The sequence below is a fragment of the Coenobita brevimanus genome, chromosome 104, assembly GCF_032717465.1.
Source record: "Coenobita brevimanus isolate Jiangsu-jjx chromosome 104, ASM3271746v2, whole genome shotgun sequence".
NCBI classification, from domain to species: Eukaryota; Metazoa; Arthropoda; class Malacostraca; order Decapoda; family Coenobitidae; genus Coenobita; species Coenobita brevimanus.
The window spans coordinates 7487411-7505734 of NC_137057.1; the positions used below are offsets into that span (position 1 = coordinate 7487411).

Consider the following 18324-nt stretch of genomic DNA (forward strand, 5'->3'; position numbering starts at 1 on the left):
CAAATCAATCATTTTATGAGACATACATGATATTTCACCACAAGGGTACCTGCTCGTGCTCTGTATGTCTCATCTGTCGATATTTTCTGACGAGCATGTGGTACAGTGTTTACGTTCATCCACACAAGCATATGATAAACATATCAATAACACTGTAGGTTTATTTCACACAGAAAGCATATGGAATAAATATAACAATATGATAACATCAAATATCCCTATAAACCTCCCGTAATTTATCCCCTCCTGACAACGGTGTACCGTGGCCAGGCTTACGTGACTCCTGCCCTAGCCAATATTTCATCACATACACTCGCTGCACTATACTCCTATCTATTGCACAATATCGCTATCCACCATATATCAGCATAAAACAAGGACTTCATCAACACGTTGGCAAATATTCTCTTCAGGCGGTTTCCTGCCTCCCTCAGCTAAACCTTTCACCATGTCCTTCCTCACTGGCTATTGCACACTATATTCACCTGATTCACTGTCACTATTATTCAGTGGTTCACATTGGGTGCAGGATAGAGGGAGTGTAGTTGTTGGGAACCGCCTATAAACAGGGTAGGCTTACCACAATCTTCGTTGGGCCAATGGCAGAATAACGGCCACGAATGAGTCACAAACACCCAATTCCCTATTGCAAACACGAAATCTAATCACAATAGTACCCATAAAGTAAACACAAGCACTACTGGTATAGTGGAATATGACACGCATCCTGGGACTGGGTAAATAGAGTAAGATTTAAATGCCCAGTTGCACGCTACCTTCTCCCTTGACAACTGATGCGAAACTAATCAACCTGGCCGGGCCGCAGCACGTCTCGGGCTCCGAGAATGCGAAGTCATTGCTTTTGACGAGATGCACAGGAACTATGACGCATCCAAAAATGACGCCGATTGGCCAAAAACTTTTTCTTTTATGTAAGTTTTTATGCTTTTATGATGACAAACGTGTCTTCGTGTATAGTTGCAGAAACTTCCAAATGACGACAAGCACGCCACTGCTGGTGAAGGGGTTAAGTAATGATATGATGAAGCTGTGGCTCACTGCTTTCTGACTTGACTATCATTACTGATTCTATATATATATATATATATATATATATATTCAGTATATGAATATGTATATATATTCAGTATCAGCAACTGTAAGGTTAAAATCTTCCACAGGAATATCCCATAACATTTAACAAAACACAGCTCAGTCCTTCATTCTCTCTTAATATCCTTGGGTTTTTCTTTCTCTATGAATATTGAAAGGTTTATACTATCACCAGTGCAAAATCTCCTTCCAAGAGTGCACTAAGCCGATTCCGTGTGCTCGTTACACTAGACAACTGTTGACTTTGCATAGGGGTTTTATTCGCCCGTATGTGGTGTACATGTACAGTAGCATGTTTGTGATTGGAGTAGTTCCCCGCATACAGTTCTTATAAACAGGGTGGAGTCAAAGGCTTATCATCTATTAACATTCTCTCTCTCACTGATTCCGTTCAACCTATCCCTCTTCTATGCAGTGTTGTATCTTTATCTCTGCACCATTGCTATTTCAGTGATTTGCTGAAACGTCTACTTGCACCCCTCGTCCATTTTGGCAGGCACTTAGAACATTTCTGGCAGCACACTCTCACCCCTTCTCTGTCCAGCTGTCTAAGCAAGAGTTAACTGATACTCTTAGTCATTCATGTATGCAGCAGGTCAGTTCCAGAACTGCCTTCTTCAGCCTGTTTTTTCCTTTGTGACCCCCGTCACATCTCAGAATAAGTGGAACTTCAATTTTGCATTGCTGTGTTTTGTTTTCCGTGTAAAGATCTTTTATGTTTTTACCCTTTGGTTGTTTTTTCCGTGTATGAAAAATTACAGTTTTCGAATGCTTGTATCTCCTGCAATCGTCTGATCTATTGTAAAGAAGGGTTCTTTTTTTCTTGTTCCATGGGGCATCTATCAGTACTTTTCCATGTCTCTCCGAAGACTCCTACGTTTGCTGTACAACGACTTCTTTCGCCTCAGTGTGGTAAGCCCGCAGCAGCCGACACTGATGATATTATATGTGGCCGGGTAGTGTCGTCCTTGTCAATTGCTGCAGACTCACTACACTGACTTTCAAAGTCCATGGAGAGAAAAACAGGAGAGACGACCGGACTCTTCATGCGAACCGCTCATCCCAAGGTCTTGTTTGCAAAGGCGCCTAGATTGTAAAAATTCGTTTATTCTTGACAACTCTTGCTCCAGATCAAAGCTGACTACGCCAAAGTCATCTGCTGCATCGCTGCTGAAGATTAAGGACCATGCTTTGACGGAACTCGTCTTCGTGGTTTAGAAAGTGGCTGATGTTGGTGAGAGATCCCTTCACGTGGTGGCACCGATATAGCAGGGAAACTTCGCTAACCGGTTATTCGAGAGTCTCTCAACTCCTTCCCTATCCAATGAAAAGAACCTGGCGGACTGCAAGATGGTAAAGTACTAGAAAAGTATTTGAGTTGGTGCCTCGTAGGTCCAGTTCAGGCATTAGTGTCAGAGGAACACTTTTCATGTGATCCGTAGTAAGGAAACTTCCCAGTGTCGTTGCACCTGATTAGTATAGTTCCTTTGATGACTGGAATGCACAGGCTTCAGCACCAAGACAAAGCAGTGTTCCCTTGAAGAACTACCATTAAGGGTTATGTTGAAAAGGGAATTATATATATTTTTATATTACCGTTCCTCAGAGTTCAGGAGGAAATGAATTTATGTGAAACTTTTTATCATTTATATTAATTACCATTATTGAGAACTGGGAAAAAAATAATTACAATATATGTATTAGGTAATAGAAACAATGTAAGATGCTGCTTTGGATTTATTCACTTACACATTCGTGTGCGAGCGCGCGCGCGCGCGCGCACGCACACACACACACACACACACACACACACACACACACACACACACACACACACACACACAGAATGGAGATTAGTCGTGGTTCCGGTTCACGTTGGTTCAGGTCGGTTCAACGGGTTCCATGCTATCCAAGAAATCCAAAAACTGTTATAACAAGCACAAGAAGAAGTCGGTGAGCTGTGGGGAGAGAGAGAGAGAGAGACAGAGTGAGTTATAGGAGTTATGGATATTTTTTTCAGGAGAGAGAGAGAGAGAGAGAGAGAGAGAGAGAGAGAGAGAGAGAGAGAGAGAGAGAGTACAAAGTACAACGGAGTACAAAGGAAAGCAAACAGCAACAGACCTTATGGTCCTCTCGAGGGTGTTTGGTACAGAGTAGACTATGACTACAAGATCTAACTCTATATGCTGAAGGGTAAGGATAGTAAAGGAAGAAGGCTCCCTCCGCCTCCAAACCCTCCAGCCAAAACTGGCAAGAAAAAGTGGGAAAAACCACCATGCAGCATGGAAAAACTGACATGGAAATTTCATAGGAAAGACTGAAAAGGAAAAGCTACATTCTATAATACATTATCTATAAGCTACCAGTATGAATAACCTGAAAGAGAAAGTAGTAAAGTACAATGAGTAATCTAATAAATAATTAACTAATGCATGTCACTGTACGGGTACGCTGAGTTGGCGGGGCGTCTGCGGACACAGTGTGGAACTTGCACAGTGCACAGTGTGGATATTCAGGGGTGGTGTGGCAGCCTTGCCTGGTGCTATTAAGGTAGGCAGCAGTCAGTCATGCCCCAGTTCCATTCATTCCACTGAGACTAGGAACTTTCCCATGCGGGACAAGCAAACAAGTCACCTCCTGAAGCAGTGACCCCTAGTACATTAAAAAAAATCCCGATGGTGGCCACGTAACTGACAGGGACCCTCAGTGATCCACAGCCCATCACAGGTCAAAAGTATGAGTAGTGACCGTTAACTCAGCGCTGTCTGTGCATATACTATATATGCATTTAATAAATTGATCCAGGCTTAAAAAAACTAAAATAAAATTAAACAGAAAATTATACATACACAAGTGTTTTATTCAGGAGTAAACATATTATGCTGGGGGTTGGATGCCAAATACTTATCCAGGCGACCTTTAAAGGTTTGCACTGTATTACAATCTATTACGTTGGAGGGCAATTTATTCCATATATTTACAACTCTATTGAAGAAGAAATGCTTAGCTTCATGCGACTGGAATCGTTTGCCAATTATTTTATGCCCATTGCCTCTAGTGTAGTTCGAGTGATCAACTGTGAAGTACTTATCAACAGCCATGTTATCATGTCCTTTGAATATCTTGAATACTTGAATTAAATCTCCTCGTATCCTCTGTTTTGTCAGGGTAAAGAGATTCAGGGCTTCTAAACGTTCCTCATATGGTTTATTTCTCAATCTAGGTATCATCTTTGTCATCCTTCGCTGCACTCTTTCAAGCTTTTCCATATCCTTTTTATAATACGGTGACCAAAACTGAACACAATACTCCAAGTGCAGGCGTACTAAGGAATTATACAAAGTAAGGACGATATTATCGGATTTATATTCAAATTCTTTGCCTATGAACCCAATCAATTTGTTGGCTTTTTTCACAGCTTCCGTACATTATTTGCTTGGTTTCAAATCATTTATTATAACTCCTAAGTCTTTTTCATGGTTTACCCTATCAAGCTGGACATTATCCAAGCTGTAACTTGCTCTTACATTTTTACTGCCAATTTTTAACACTTTGCATTTATTAATATTGAAATCCATTTGCCAGACTTGGGCCCAGTTAAACAGTTGATCAAGATCTCTCTGAATTGCCTGCCTTTGCAGTGCTGTATCTGCTCTGTTACCTATTTTAGTATCATCAGCAAATTTTGGAATCTTACAACACAATCCTTCGTCAATATCATTCACATATAATAAGAAAAGAATAGGACCTAACACTGAACCCTGCGGCACTCCACTTGTAATGTTTATCCAGTCTGACTCTTTTCCATTTATTACAACTCTTTGCTTTCATCCGGTGAGCCAATCTTCTACCCACCCAAGAACACTGCTGCTGAAACCATGTGCCTTTAGCTTCTGAAGGAGTCTTTTGTGTGGAACTTTGTCAAAAGCGTTTTGAAAATCGAGGTAGACCACATCAACAGATTTAGTCTCGTCATACATGTTCAGTATATCATTGAAAAAGTCCACCAGATTCGTGAGCCAAGAGCGATTATTACGAAAGCCATGTTGCGAATCTTTTATGAGATTGTTTCTAAGTGTTTTACAAACTTGTCTCTGATAAGAGTTTCAAGCAATTTGCATACCACTGATGTTAAACTAATTGGGCGGTAGTTTTCTTGTTGGGCTCTGTTGCCCTTTTTGAATATTGGGGTTACGTTGGCAAGCTTCCATTCATATGGCACCTTACTGCTCTTAAGTGATAAGCTAAAAAGTTCAGCTAAAGGCTTTGATATTTCATTCTGTAGTTCCTTCAATACACGTGGTGATATTTTGTCCGGTCCTGGTGCTTTATTCTCTTTTAATCTGTTTATTGCAAGCAGTACCTCGCGATCACTGACTGTAATGTCAGTGATTATGTTGCCCTCTTCTATGGGAATGGGGGAAACAGTAGGAATTGTATGTGTATTTTCTGTTGTAAATACTGATGCAAAGCAACTATTCAGAATTTTCGCCATCATAGTTTCATCATCAGTGTGCTCTCCGTTATCTGTTACTAAGGGACCGATTGATGGAGTTATTATCTTTTTGCTTCTTATGGAACTGAAAAATTCTTTGGGATCTGATTTACTGATACTTGCAATATGTGTCTCAAGGTTTTTCTTACTGCATTTAATTAATTTTTTGGCATTTCGTCGAAGGGCATCGTATTAATTTTTATCACTTTGACTCTTTGTGGTATCATAATTCTTATATGCGAGATTTTTTGCTTCTAAACAGTGTTTAATGTTGGAGTTCCACCATTTAGGTTTAGAATTTTTGGCGGGCCTTCTGTTGCACATAGGAATACATAATTTGATGGCACTGTTGAGAGTTTCTGTAAAGTAACTCCACGCGTCATTGATATCTAAAGTTTCGACAATGGGATGCCAGTCAATTGCACCTGCAATTGCCTTTAATTTCTTAAAATTTGCTCTCTTAAAGTCAGGCACTTTCTCACAACTGGCCTTGACACTGTCTTCACTGAATTTAATGTTAAATGTAACTATGCGATGATCACTTGTACTAAATTCTTCTCCTATAATAACATTACTCACTACATTTTCTGATACAGCTAAGATAAGATCTAGGATGTTAGCTCCACGTGCTGGCTAATTTACAAATTGATACAAAGAACTTTCTTGCAAATTTATATATAGGTCTGACCCTGTGTGTGAGGATAGGGCTTCTCTCCATTTTGGAACTGGTAAATTAAAGTCACCAAATATTACAGTGCTTTGCATACAAGATAGTTCGGCAATTTGATTGTAGATTTCATTATCGATGTTGAGTGGCTGACCAGGTGGACGATAAATTAACTCAAGAGTGATTTTATGACAATATTCATTTCTAAGCTGAATATAAATAGTGTCAATGTTTTCAATACATGGCCTGGTAATTGACTGGATGAAATCCTGATTTAACATATAAAAACATGCCACCCCCTGCTCGAGTTTTCCTTTCACAATTGATAATGTGATAGCCTGGTAAATTATACTCAGCTAGAAAATCTCTCTGCTCAGTAGTTAGCCACGATTCTGTTACTCCAATTACATCATAGTCTTCGGTAAAGGCAAGGGCCTCTAAATCAGAAAATTTATTACATAGACTACCAGCATTTGCAAGGATGGCTTGAATGTGCTTTCCTTTCTGATGTGGGGAGCTTCCATTATTTATTGATTTATCAGATCGTATGACATCTACGTTTGCCTCCCGTGATGCTTGTTTTTTCTCCAGAATAAACTTACAGCATCATTAAGCAAACGACCGAGACGGGCAGAACCAACGGCAATCAAGTGTAGTCCATCGTTCGTAAATAGTGTATGCTGCTCGTAAAATTGGTTCCACGTGTCGATGAACTGAACTCCTTCCTGTAAGCAAAGTCACTTGACTCTGTTGTTAATACTAAATGCTCTGCTGAAGAAGGCATTCCCTGCATTAATCCTTGGTAGTATGCCTGAAATTAAAATATGGTTAGTTTTCTCCTTGTAGCGTCGGATCATCTTCCTGTACTTCTCCATCAGCTCCTCTGATCGGGTTCGCATGACATCGTTGTTACCTGTATGAATGATAACAAGGCTGTCATTTTCCGCATTCTCAAAAACGTCATCCGCAGCCTCTGTTACGTCATCTACTCCTGCACCTGGAATACAAAAACGCTTTCGTTTAGAGGGTGACCGGCCGCAAAATTCCACCACTGACCATGGAGAGAGAGAGAGAGAGAGAGAGAGAGAGAGAGAGAGAGAGAGAGAAGTTACGAACGTTATGCATTTTTTTTTTTTTCCTGTGAGATATAAGTTGTAGAGGTTATGGATTTTTTTTCTCAGTTTAGAACAACTACGATTAACACAAAGTAAAATTTCAACAAAAGAGTGATAATGATCGTGAAAGTAAGCTTCGTATGTTAATACATATTTCTATTACTATAAAATAAAAAATATCAGATAATTCTCTCTCTCTCTCTCTTTCTCTCCATCAATTTTTCTATATCTATCTGTCGTACTTACAACGCCTAGTTTCTTCAGCTGCGACAGCAGACACGCGATGACATCCGGGAGGGTTTCAAGGCCGAAAATTTGTACCAAGACATCCAAGTTCGCCTCAGGTGATGTGTCGACTGTGGTAGAGGAAGGGGAGAGGGTCGATTAGGTCAAGTGATTAGAGAAGCTGCCTGATGTTTGAAAGGACATAGGCAATCCAGGACAGGGCAGGGTAATGAAGAAGAATTCAAGGCAGGGTAATGAAAAGGAAGGTAGGGAAGGGCAGCATGATTTAGAAGGCAGAGCAGGGCAAGGCAGGTGAGCCGTTTGGAGGAATGTTGGATGGGGGTGTGACTGAAAGAGAATAAATCTTTCTCACTCTAGTTCTTTAGGAATCAGTGTAATATCTTCGTCATCGACATCATTATCGTCTTATACTTATCTGAATTCTACATCCCAGAAATAAAAACAAATCAGCCAGAAGGTTAAAAATTTTTACCACACCACAAATAAAACAAATTTGTCTGTAGATTAAACATTTTCACCACATTCTACTACTTGATGAATCAAGTTTGGCAGAATAAACTGAAAATACAGTAAGTCATCATACTAAAGCAAAGAAGTTTAGCGAATACAAGAAAATCCGAGGTGATGACATCTAACAAGTAGATGGAGAAGAACGAAGTTTGATCGCAAAAGAATAGGAGGAAATATAGTGTTTTAGGAATTTAACAGTGATCAAAGCACCAGATAGTGCTATGGGACCTGAAGTAAGTGGTAGGATAGAAGAAGAGGCATACTAGGGCACTGTGAAGCATGGGGAAGAAGAGGTCAGGGTAGGAAAGCAAAGTGACCCTGGCGGTCCTGTAATGATGCAGGCAGCGATCTTTGAATACTAGAGACCGAAAAAGGGTGGAAGTGCTGGTGACGAAGTGTTTCAGGTTGTATGTGGAATTAGATGACATAGCAGAGTGAAAGAGGACAAAGAAAGATTGATAGACTATTGACGTGTTAAAGTAGACGTAGTGCAATGGAATGGGCAGATCAGGGTATGTTATGATATAGCCAGTAGAGAGAAGGTGAGGTGGGAGATTGATGACAGTATACAGATTAGAAATGGAGTTAATGAGGGAAATGCTGAGATCTAGACGAAGGTGGAAGGATAGTGATGAAGCAGATATTTAATTAGAGGTGTGACCATCCAGGAGTGTGAGAAGTCTCTTTGGTATAAAGCAAATTGGAATGAAGTGGCTTAGGGGAGAACAACTCTACCAGTAGTCTCTGAGGGCAAGACGTGAAGCAGCTGAGCTAAATCGTGAATAAGAACAGGATGAGTGGGAAGTAATTTTAAGTTAGCTTTACATAGACCATTTAATTAGACAGCTGAGAAACAGAATGAGAGTGACTGAGGTTGCTTTCTCTTGCTTTCAGGTACCACCAACCTGGAATGAGTAACATATAGTGAGAATAGAATAAAGTCATAGTACTGCCACCAAAAAAATATAAACCGGAGTAAAACAGGATCACATAAAATAAGGTATTGTATTGGTGCCAGAGTAAAACAAAATCGCATATATCTACGATATGAGAGTCAGAGAAAAACGGAATCGCATAACATAAAGCTAGGGTATGAGAGCCCGTGTAAAATAAAATCACATAGCAATAACCCTTTCAGGTCTCAAATAGGTCCCAAGGTCACGTTTGAGACGCATTTAAAAAAAAAAAAAAAAAAGTCAAGGTTTGCAAATAAAGAAAAAAAATATCATACTCATGCACAAGGAAGTAATACACATCTGCCTATAATACATTAGAGCTCTACTCAATATACAAGTGTTGCAAAAATGATGGAAAGTTGCGTAGCAAGTGGTGTGTGGTAGCGTATGAGTACTGCCGTCTTGGTGGGTAGGTGATTTCTTTGTGCCTAGGCAACATGATTGCATTGTTTGTTTCCATGTTTTTCCATAAAAAACAGTGCACTAATATATGTACATTGTATCTCACGTGATTTGTGAATGATTCTTGAGATGTTTTCTTTACAAAAAACAAACTAAACAGTTACAAGATCCATTTAAAACTATCACTTATTAGTTACTACTGATTATTTTACTTTGCTCTTATTTTGCTTAGTGCTATCAAAGGCTGTGGGGATGACGACATGGGGGTAAGCCTACGAGCTTGCCCTTTGTTTGTACGGATGTTTATTTTATTGTTGCTAACTCTATCATCCTGTGTACTTACAGGCATCAGTAGAGACAGTGATAAAATATTATTTCTCAAAATTGACGGTGTTATAAGTATAACCAGGAAATGTGAGAATCTCATGAAATATAAATCAGAAAAAAGTATGGAGACACTAACAATCATTTGTCAATGAAAAAGGCGACACTCGCTGCACGTGTGTCCGCCTGGTAACAAATAAATGCATGGTGCGTGTATAAAAGGCTACAGAAACAACCTTAGAAACCTAAAATCATAAGTCTGTAACTATTTTCCCTCAGACCTAGGAAATGAATGAATATTGAGACACAACGCGGAGATCTCTTGCTTGCCTATGACGCGCCAGCTATGTGCGTAGGCGGGAGGCAGGGGGTGGGGAATTGGAGGGAGAGTGGAGGGTGGAGGGTGGGAGGGAGAGGGGTGGGGGATCTATTGGAGGTAGGAGCGTGGAGGAAGTAGGGGGTGGGGGATTGGAGGGAGAGTGGAGGGTGGAAGAGTGGGAGGTAGAGAGGTGGGGAATCGGTGGGAGGTAAGGGGGTGGAGGAAGGGGGGATATGAAAGGGAGGAGGGAGGTGAGAGTATGTATCCTCCAGAACAGTAAAAATATATTGCAAACAATATTCTTTTGCTAAATGAACTGTCTGATTACAAAATAGTAAAAAATATTGCCAGATCAACAGTATAATAAAACCAATATGTGCAACCCAACCCCCCGCCATGATTAGCTCTTCCCAGACTGTTTAAACTAAAATATTGTGATCTGCGCATGCCTGGTAGAAGCAGAGGGGTCTGGGGAGCGGCTCGTATCCTTATTTCATTCACCAGCCTCACGCAACAGTTTTCATTCTTGCCTAAATATGCTGCCACGGGAATGGCTAGGAGACCCCTACCGAGAAAGCCACTATAGTGGCCAGGTATGAGATCCAATGTAAAACAGAATCACACAACATAAAGCTAAGGTATGGGAGCCAGAGTAATCAAATAATATAAAGAATGGATATGAGAGCCAGATTAAAAATCACATAACATAAAGCTGTGGTATGAGAGACAGGGTAAAACAGAGTAAGAAAATCAGCGTAACACAGAGTGACTGTTTGAAAAGGAGCGTAATACATGGTAACAATATGAAAATCAGCGTAAGACAGTGACAATATGAAAATCAGCTTAAAACAGTGACAATATGAAAATCAGCTTAAAATGAGTGACATTATGCAAATCAAGATAAGACGGAGTGACATTGTGAAAATCAGTGTAAAACATATAACAGTATGAAAATCAGCGTACGGGAGAGTGACATTACCGGTAATGTTAGCGAGAAGGTCCAAGTTCACTTCCAGTTCCAACTTAGCGACGCAGTCTGTCAAAATTTCCTTTATTGTTTTCAGCAGGTCTTCGGTGAGGCCTCCGCAGAGTATGTCAAGTTCCAGGACGCAGTGTAACACGTTGATCTCGCACGCGGGTAACAGAAGCGGCCCCTGACATGTTACGTTGACTGTAGATAGTTCGGAGAATGGGGTTATTAGAGGCGGGGAGAAAAGAGGGAGGCAGGGAAGGCATCTGAAAAAAGGAAGAGGAAAGAGGGACACAGCGGAGGAAACAGGAAGGACGGAGAAAAAGGGAGAGGAATCGGTAGACAGTTGGAGGTAGTGAATGCTCTCCTTCACATATTGCTTTGGCTGTGGAGGGTTACGGAGAGTGTTAGTAGAGGTGCAGGTGAAGGACGAGGCAAAGGAAGAACGGAAAAGACTGAGATAAACTGAAAAGAACGGGGAGGAGGAGAGAGAAGAAGAAAGGCTCTTCCTCATATGCTGCTTTGGGTGTGTGAATTTTTTAGACTTTAGAGTATAGGAATATATAAGTGTATTATCTGATGGAAGTTTTGGTAGACTCGACCCATCCATTACTAGTAATAATAATGCAAATAAAATAACTTCTTTATAGTAAGCTTGTGACATTAGGAGAAAAAACCTGAGATAGAACGTACCCGAAACTTTCACCAATCTCCGTAAGTGGGTATTGAGTAAATGAGTGAGTCAGATGGAGCATACTTTGAGTATGAGTGAACCTGCATGGGATGAAGCGAGTGCGAGTGTCTGTGGGAGTTAGTTAAGACTGAGGGAGTGAGAGTATATAGTAGAAACGTTCTTTCAGCTGCGTTATGTTTATTGTCTGTTTGAATGATGTGTAAGTGAATCAGTAAATACAATAAATACTGCTGAATGGATGTGTGTGTGTGTGTGTGTGTGTGTGTGTGTGTGTGTGTGTGTGTGTGTGTGTGTTTAATATCTGATACCTTCTCATACAAGGGAGTATGCCAATGAATGTGAGACTGAATATGCATGTTAGAAGGAGAACCAGCGAATGAGAGTGACATTCAGACGACAACCAAAACACAGCCACTAACCAAGCGGAGGAACAACAATCTCAATGAAGACGTCGGACCCGCTGCAGGGCAGAAGCTGTGCCAGACTTCCTCCGGCCAGAAGACCCATGACGAAGAAGCTGAGAAGGGCCATCCGCATTGTGGTGGTGGTGGTGGTGGTGGTGGTGGTGCCTGTAGGGGAGAGGGAGAGAGTGACTGTGTGAGTGGGGTAGGTAGGTGAAGGGAGGTAGCGTGGAGAGTGAGTAGGAAATTATTAAAAGCAAATAAGGGGAGGGAGAGTGAAGGATGTGTGAGGGATGAGATGGGAAGTGGTAAGTGGACTGAGAGTGGGAGATGAATGGGGAGTGTGTGTGTGTGTGGGAGTGGGGAAGGAATGTAAAAGGAGGTAAAATGGAGGATGAGTGAGGAATGCCTCTGAGAGTCGGGAAGGAATGTAAAGGGGGGGGGGGGAAGCTGGGCATGAGTGAGGAATGAGTGTGGAATTGGCAAGGCAGGTAAGGGGACGGAGAGTGAAGGATAAGTGGGCAGTGAGTGGGGGAGTGGTAAGGCAGGTATGGGAAGGGAGGTGAGGGATGAGTGGGCAGTGAGTGTTGGAATGGAGACGGAAACTGAGGGAAGCGTGAGCGAGGAGTGAAGAATTGGTAAAGTTACCTGTTTATATTCCTTTTAACCTTAATTTGTCCAGATTTACATCTTTTTGTAGCTTATTTCATGCAGCTCAGTGGTAGGATAGGACAAAGCTTCGTCGTTACATCCTTTCTTTGACTATCTTCCTATTCTAGTGTTAACCTGTTATTGCAAATCAGAATTCACGATGGAGAGATGACATTATTAGACCAGGATAGAGAGAAATTAATGCCAAGAGAACCAAGGATCAAACAACTTCCGGTATATATTTTTTAAAATATCTTCAATAATGTTGTTTTCCTGTTAAAAGATAGAAAAAAAAAGCAGTTTATAGAAGAAATGATATCTGCTTACCTTTAGCTCATCAGGTGAATTTTTTTGTATATTACCAAGGGTTAATGGGTACCTATGTGAGTGGTTCACGATCGGTGTGGGCGTGCGACAAGGTTGTGTGATGTCCCCTTGGTTGTTCAATATATATATGGATGGGGTGATGGGAGAAGTAAAAACACGAGTAATGGAGAGATGATGGCGCTGGTAATGAGTGGTGATAGATGGAATATCTCAAATTTGTTGTATGCTGATGATGCAGTACTGTTTGCAAGTACCGGACAAGAACTTGCTAGGCTAGTGCAGTTTTGCTGATGTCTGTAAGCGTCGTGCCTTGAGAGTAAGTGCAGAGAAGAGTAAAGCGATGGTTATTGAGAGAGAAGGTGACTCCCGATGTGATGTCACAGTGAATGGAGAGAGACTGGAATTGGTGAGAGTTCAAATACTTGGGTACAGTGATAGAAAAGAGAGGAAAATGTGCAAAAGAAGTTGAAAGTAGAGTGACACAAGGAAGAAATGTGGCTTGTGCAATGAAGGCCTTGATAAGAAACAGAGGATTGAGTGTTGCAGCTGCACGAGGCTTACATGAGGGAGTGTTAGTGCCAACTCTAACATATAGGAATGAGACTATGATGTGGCATGAAAATGAAATTAAGAGTAAGAGCAGTGCAGATGAGACTGCTGAGGAATGTACTGTATGTGGAGTACAGAGGGTGGATAGGGCACGAAATAATGTGATTTGTGAAAGGTGTGGAGTGAGGAAGTCGGTGGACACCAGAATCGAAGAGAGTGTCCTGAGATGGTATGGTCATGTGGAAAGAATGGATAACAATAGATTGGTAAAAAAGGTATACCTGAGCGAATTTGAAGGAGGGAGGAGGCGAGGTAGGCCAAGGAGAAGGCGGAAAGATACAGTGGATGAGGGTGTGAGGAAGAGAGGTTTGGAAGTCGGTGAGGCTAGGGAACTGACAAGAGATCGAGCTGGCTGGATGAATTTTGTGAGAAGTGCGTGATCAGGGATTTTGGCACCCCTTGTGAGCATGGCAGCGTCCTGATTGACTCAATCGGATATGTTCGTGTGAAGCTGCTGAATGTGGTGAATGTTTTTGGCTTATCCGGTGGAACCAAGATTCCGGGGGCTTGTGTGGTGACTGAGTGGAGGTGTGACCTGTATCGATTGGGAAAGTTTGTGCTGTCTGGAGATTGCTACTCCTCACCCTGCCCTTGGGTGAGATAGGATGTCCGGATGATGATGATGATGATGATGACCAAGAGGGAATATGGTAATAAAATTATGGCTATAGATCCTGAGTGAGTTACTGGCAAAGTCTCATCGAGATTTTATGCAGCATATGTACACAATAATAGTAACTTATTATGCTGTAGGATGTGAAAGCTTCGGTTTTCTCTAAGTTAATCAAGGATTTTAGCCAATTCTGTAGCAGAGTTTTTCCCACAAGTAAAGAAAATCAAATGGTTTTACGGCGTACTTACTAACAAAGACTTAGAAGTAGTGAGAGGGTAACCAGTTTTAACAGAGATTTTTACGTTGTTTCACCACAAGAAGTGCCCAGAGGTGATGAAATCTTAAGAGATAGCACGTATAAAATGGGTTGTATCTGAATTAACTTTACGAATGAGGTTACCTGATTCTTTGCTGTGGAAGGGAAGGTGAGTGGAGTGAAGTGGAAAGGTGTGGATTCCGTCTTTTATAGGGATTGATACTGAGGAGAATGTAAGGGGAGACGGAAGGGGGAATGCACAGATGTAAAGGTGAGGTAGTGGAGGGAGAATGGTGGGCGGTGGAGGGAAGAAGGAAAGAGAGAGGAGGAAAGTGGGGACGGCGAAAGGAGGGAGCGAGTTTGGGGGGTGCGGTGAGAAAAAGAGAGATGGAGGGAAAGAGGGAGCAGAGCATGCAAGGACCTTGAGAGAGGAAGGAAAAAAATTAGGGAGAGTGAGAAGAGACTGGGATGGGGGAAAGGAGGAAAGACGGTGATAGAGAGGAGGGGAAAATGGGTAGTGGAAGGAGAGAGAGAGAGAGAGAGAGAGAGAGAGAGAGAGAGAGAGACAGACAGACAGACAGACAGACAGAGAAGGAGAGGTACGTACCTGTATGTAAGGTGATCTGCTGTCACCAGTTAAGATTTACGTTGTTCCCAGACTGTTCTTTCTCAATAGGCAAAAAACATGGAGCACAGAATTTAAACACACACACACACACACACACACACACACACACACACACACACACACACACACACACACACACACACACACACACACACACACACACACACACACAGAAGTTTTAGGAAACTAAATGATAGAACCTAATAGTCTTATTAAGATTTTTTGTTTGTTTTGTTAGAGGCATCTGGAGACGATTTTATATACCTTAGGAGAGACATGGATTAGATCTTGCATTCATTTACCTCATTACTGCCAGATTGTCCAGCTAAAGTATAAAAATAAAGACTATTCTGATGAAAAACGTAATAAAGTACCTCGTCTCACCTAATCCATCAATCAGAACTTCTACCATAATATTTTCGTTATTTATTCTACTCCTGTAAGTGTGACAGGAGTGTGAGTTCTCTGTATGTAATAAGGTAATAGATGCAGTTAATTAGAATAGTATAAATACACAGGTGACAGGTGGTTTCACTTTGACTGTTGCTTATCGTGTGTTTTTACTCAAATATGTCTGAAGAAATTGTTTACTTCTTATGTGGCATAAAGTTTTTTCTTCATGCCGTACGTTTTAAATTACTGGCCACGTATAACCTATGAGGAGTTACTGTTAAATATTTTCATAGGTTTATTTTTTCAAAATGTAAAAGAGGGAAGGATGTAAAGATGATTTTTTGATACTTAATGAATAGGAGAGACACTGCGTGAAGGAACAGAACCCTGAGGAACACCACGCCTGAGTGCTTTAGATGATTTGTGACTCAACTACGATTGTCCTCGTTATTATTATTATTATTATTGTTATTATTATTATTATTTTTTTTTATATATATTATATTGTTTTTGTCATTATTATTATTATGATGATGATGATGATGATGATGATGATGATGATGATGATGATGATAATGATGATGATAGTGATGATGATGTTTACTTGTTTTAATATTGTTGTAATTATTATCTATCCACACATCCATCATCTAATCCCATGTTGCCCCATCAGGAGCGTAGGAGCCCTGGGCTAGATAGGTTGGTCCGGAAATATTATTATTAGTATTAGTATGATGATGGTGATGATGATTACTTGCTGTCTTATTTTTATTATTATTATTATTATTGTTGTTGGTATAATTATGATGATGATGATGATGATGATGATTTATTTATTAATTACTTGTAGTCCGAGTCTTCCGATCAATAGCAACTCCACCAACTTGTGACCTTCACTCGCTCCTCCTCTTCCTCCCACACACCTGAATTCTCACTTATCACTTAGTTTTTTACCTAAGTCCCACTCTGCCTCAGATATACTCGTCTTGCAAATAATTCCCGACACATTAGCACATCTGACACTGCCAATTTTTCCTGTAATTGGCTGAATGGTAAGATACGGCTGGTGAATTTAGGAACGTATTTCTTAAGGTAATGAAGTTAATAAGCATCTGCTGGCGTGGCGTGAATCATTTGCCTACGGTATGGGTGTGGAAGGAAGAACACATGTTTAAGAATACGGAGCAGAAGCCTGCAAGCTGGTGTTAGGTGCGGCCACACTTGTTCGAAACATGTGATCGACAAGACGAAGCGACGTACCGGGTTAGAGCCGCTGCAGTATCTGAGTCTTAACGTTGGACGGACCCCTGAGCCTCGTTTCCTCTTGTCGGTCACATGTTTGTTGCAAGTGTGGCCGCTCACTTAGACACGCTTGGAGACCCATTGAACACCATTAAAGCATTCGGCCGCTCTCGCACACACACACACACACACACACACACACACACACACACACACACACACACACAAAACAGCAGCCTGAGTCAGTCCACTGCAGGGAAAAGAACTCTCTCATCTTTTTCCATCCCGTCGTACAGTATTAGCTATTAGCCTTGTCCATCGATTACCAGCAAATTTCCCCATTTCATGTCTCCATTTTGCTATTTTTGTTGCTCTTCCTCTCACTCATCTCGGGTCTGCCTCTCCGTTGCCCTGGTGGTCCGTCTGTTGTTTGCTGTGGCAGGGACATAAACTCTCCATATTATCTACTTTTTTACCTTATCCAGGAAACTCTCTTTTTATGTATAAATGTTTCCGTTGTTACTTGGTTAAAAACTATTATGGTCAACTGTCGCGTAGCTACGAAAGTCTTTTTTTTTTTTTTTTTAGTTGGCTGGTCTGCAATCATAACAGAGCTAATTCATTTTTTTTTTCAATTATTTTTATTTGAAACGTGTCGTAAAAAGTCTTCATATTTCGTTTAACGGAAAGGCACCTGTATGCCTAATAAGATCCTTGCTTCGATCGTCTTCACCTTCTGCTTTATCCATATTCATTCCTCGTAGGACCCTGTTTATTTCATTTCTATTGCTGGGAACTTCTGTGTACACTATTTCTCTCTCCTGAATGGCTCTTCAGTCACAGTGTTACTCTTGTGGAGTTAAAAAAAAATCTATTCACATCACCATTGATCTATACCTTTTTTCTTCCAGTAGCATCTTTCAAAGGAGACATCTGCTTTCTTCCCATGCCAAGCCTCCACCTGTTTCTTTTCGAATTTCACAGTTCCCTGAATTTTATTAAACCCCGCTCATGTTGTACTTTTGGACATCTTCGTTTTTCTTTTGTTGGCATTTTTTCGGTACAGATGCTGTTTATCAGCTCTTGTTCGTTCTATGACGTTCTCACTTTTATACAAATTCCTTTGTACTATCAGAAATTTTGCTGTTGCTCTTTAGAAGTTTCCTTCCTGCTACTTGTACAGGTGTCCGGTACCTGTCTGTATAAATTGTTCATTTATTTCATTTATTTGCTCTTCGTCGTGGTCTACATCATACATCAACTGCGAATATTTTCTCTGAGCTAACAAACTAATTCTTTCTCACCGCTACAGGATATCACTGTTCACATCGTATTAAGCTCTTCTCTCATGTGAGATCCGGTATCACGTAACCCCTCTTTCTTCTTGTTTACG

General features: G+C 40.9%; 1 protein-coding gene across 1 annotated transcript; it reads right to left on the reverse strand.

The window, feature by feature from the left end:
* Positions 1 to 2933: 2933 nt before the first annotated feature.
* Positions 2934 to 14823, reverse strand: LOC145415913 (uncharacterized). The gene is made up of 5 exons (XM_080285028.1): positions 14813 to 14823; positions 12231 to 12380; positions 11127 to 11318; positions 7637 to 7746; positions 2934 to 3071 (listed from the first exon to the last, which is right to left on the reverse strand). Exons 2-5 carry the CDS (start codon positions 12346 to 12348, stop codon positions 3042 to 3044), a joined length of 450 nt encoding a protein of 149 aa, XP_080141154.1. The 5' UTR covers positions 12349 to 12380; positions 14813 to 14823; the 3' UTR covers positions 2934 to 3041.
* Between the last annotated feature and the right edge of the window lie 3501 nt (positions 14824 to 18324).

What these genes read in the sequence shown, in the direction of transcription:
- LOC145415913 (XM_080285028.1), bottom strand. Translation starts at nt 12,348, where the DNA reads ATGCGGATGGCCCTTCTCAGCTTCTTCGTCATGGGTCTTCTGGCCGGA. An exon ending in CCTTCTCGCTAACATTACCG is followed by an intron (nt 7,747 to 11,126) that starts GTAATGTCACTC and finishes CCTCTACCACAG; the next exon opens with TCGACACATCACCTGAGGCG. An exon ending in AGCTGAAGAAACTAGGCGTT is followed by an intron (nt 3,072 to 7,636) that starts GTAAGTACGACA and finishes CTCTCCCCACAG; the next exon opens with CTCACCGACTTCTTCTTGTG.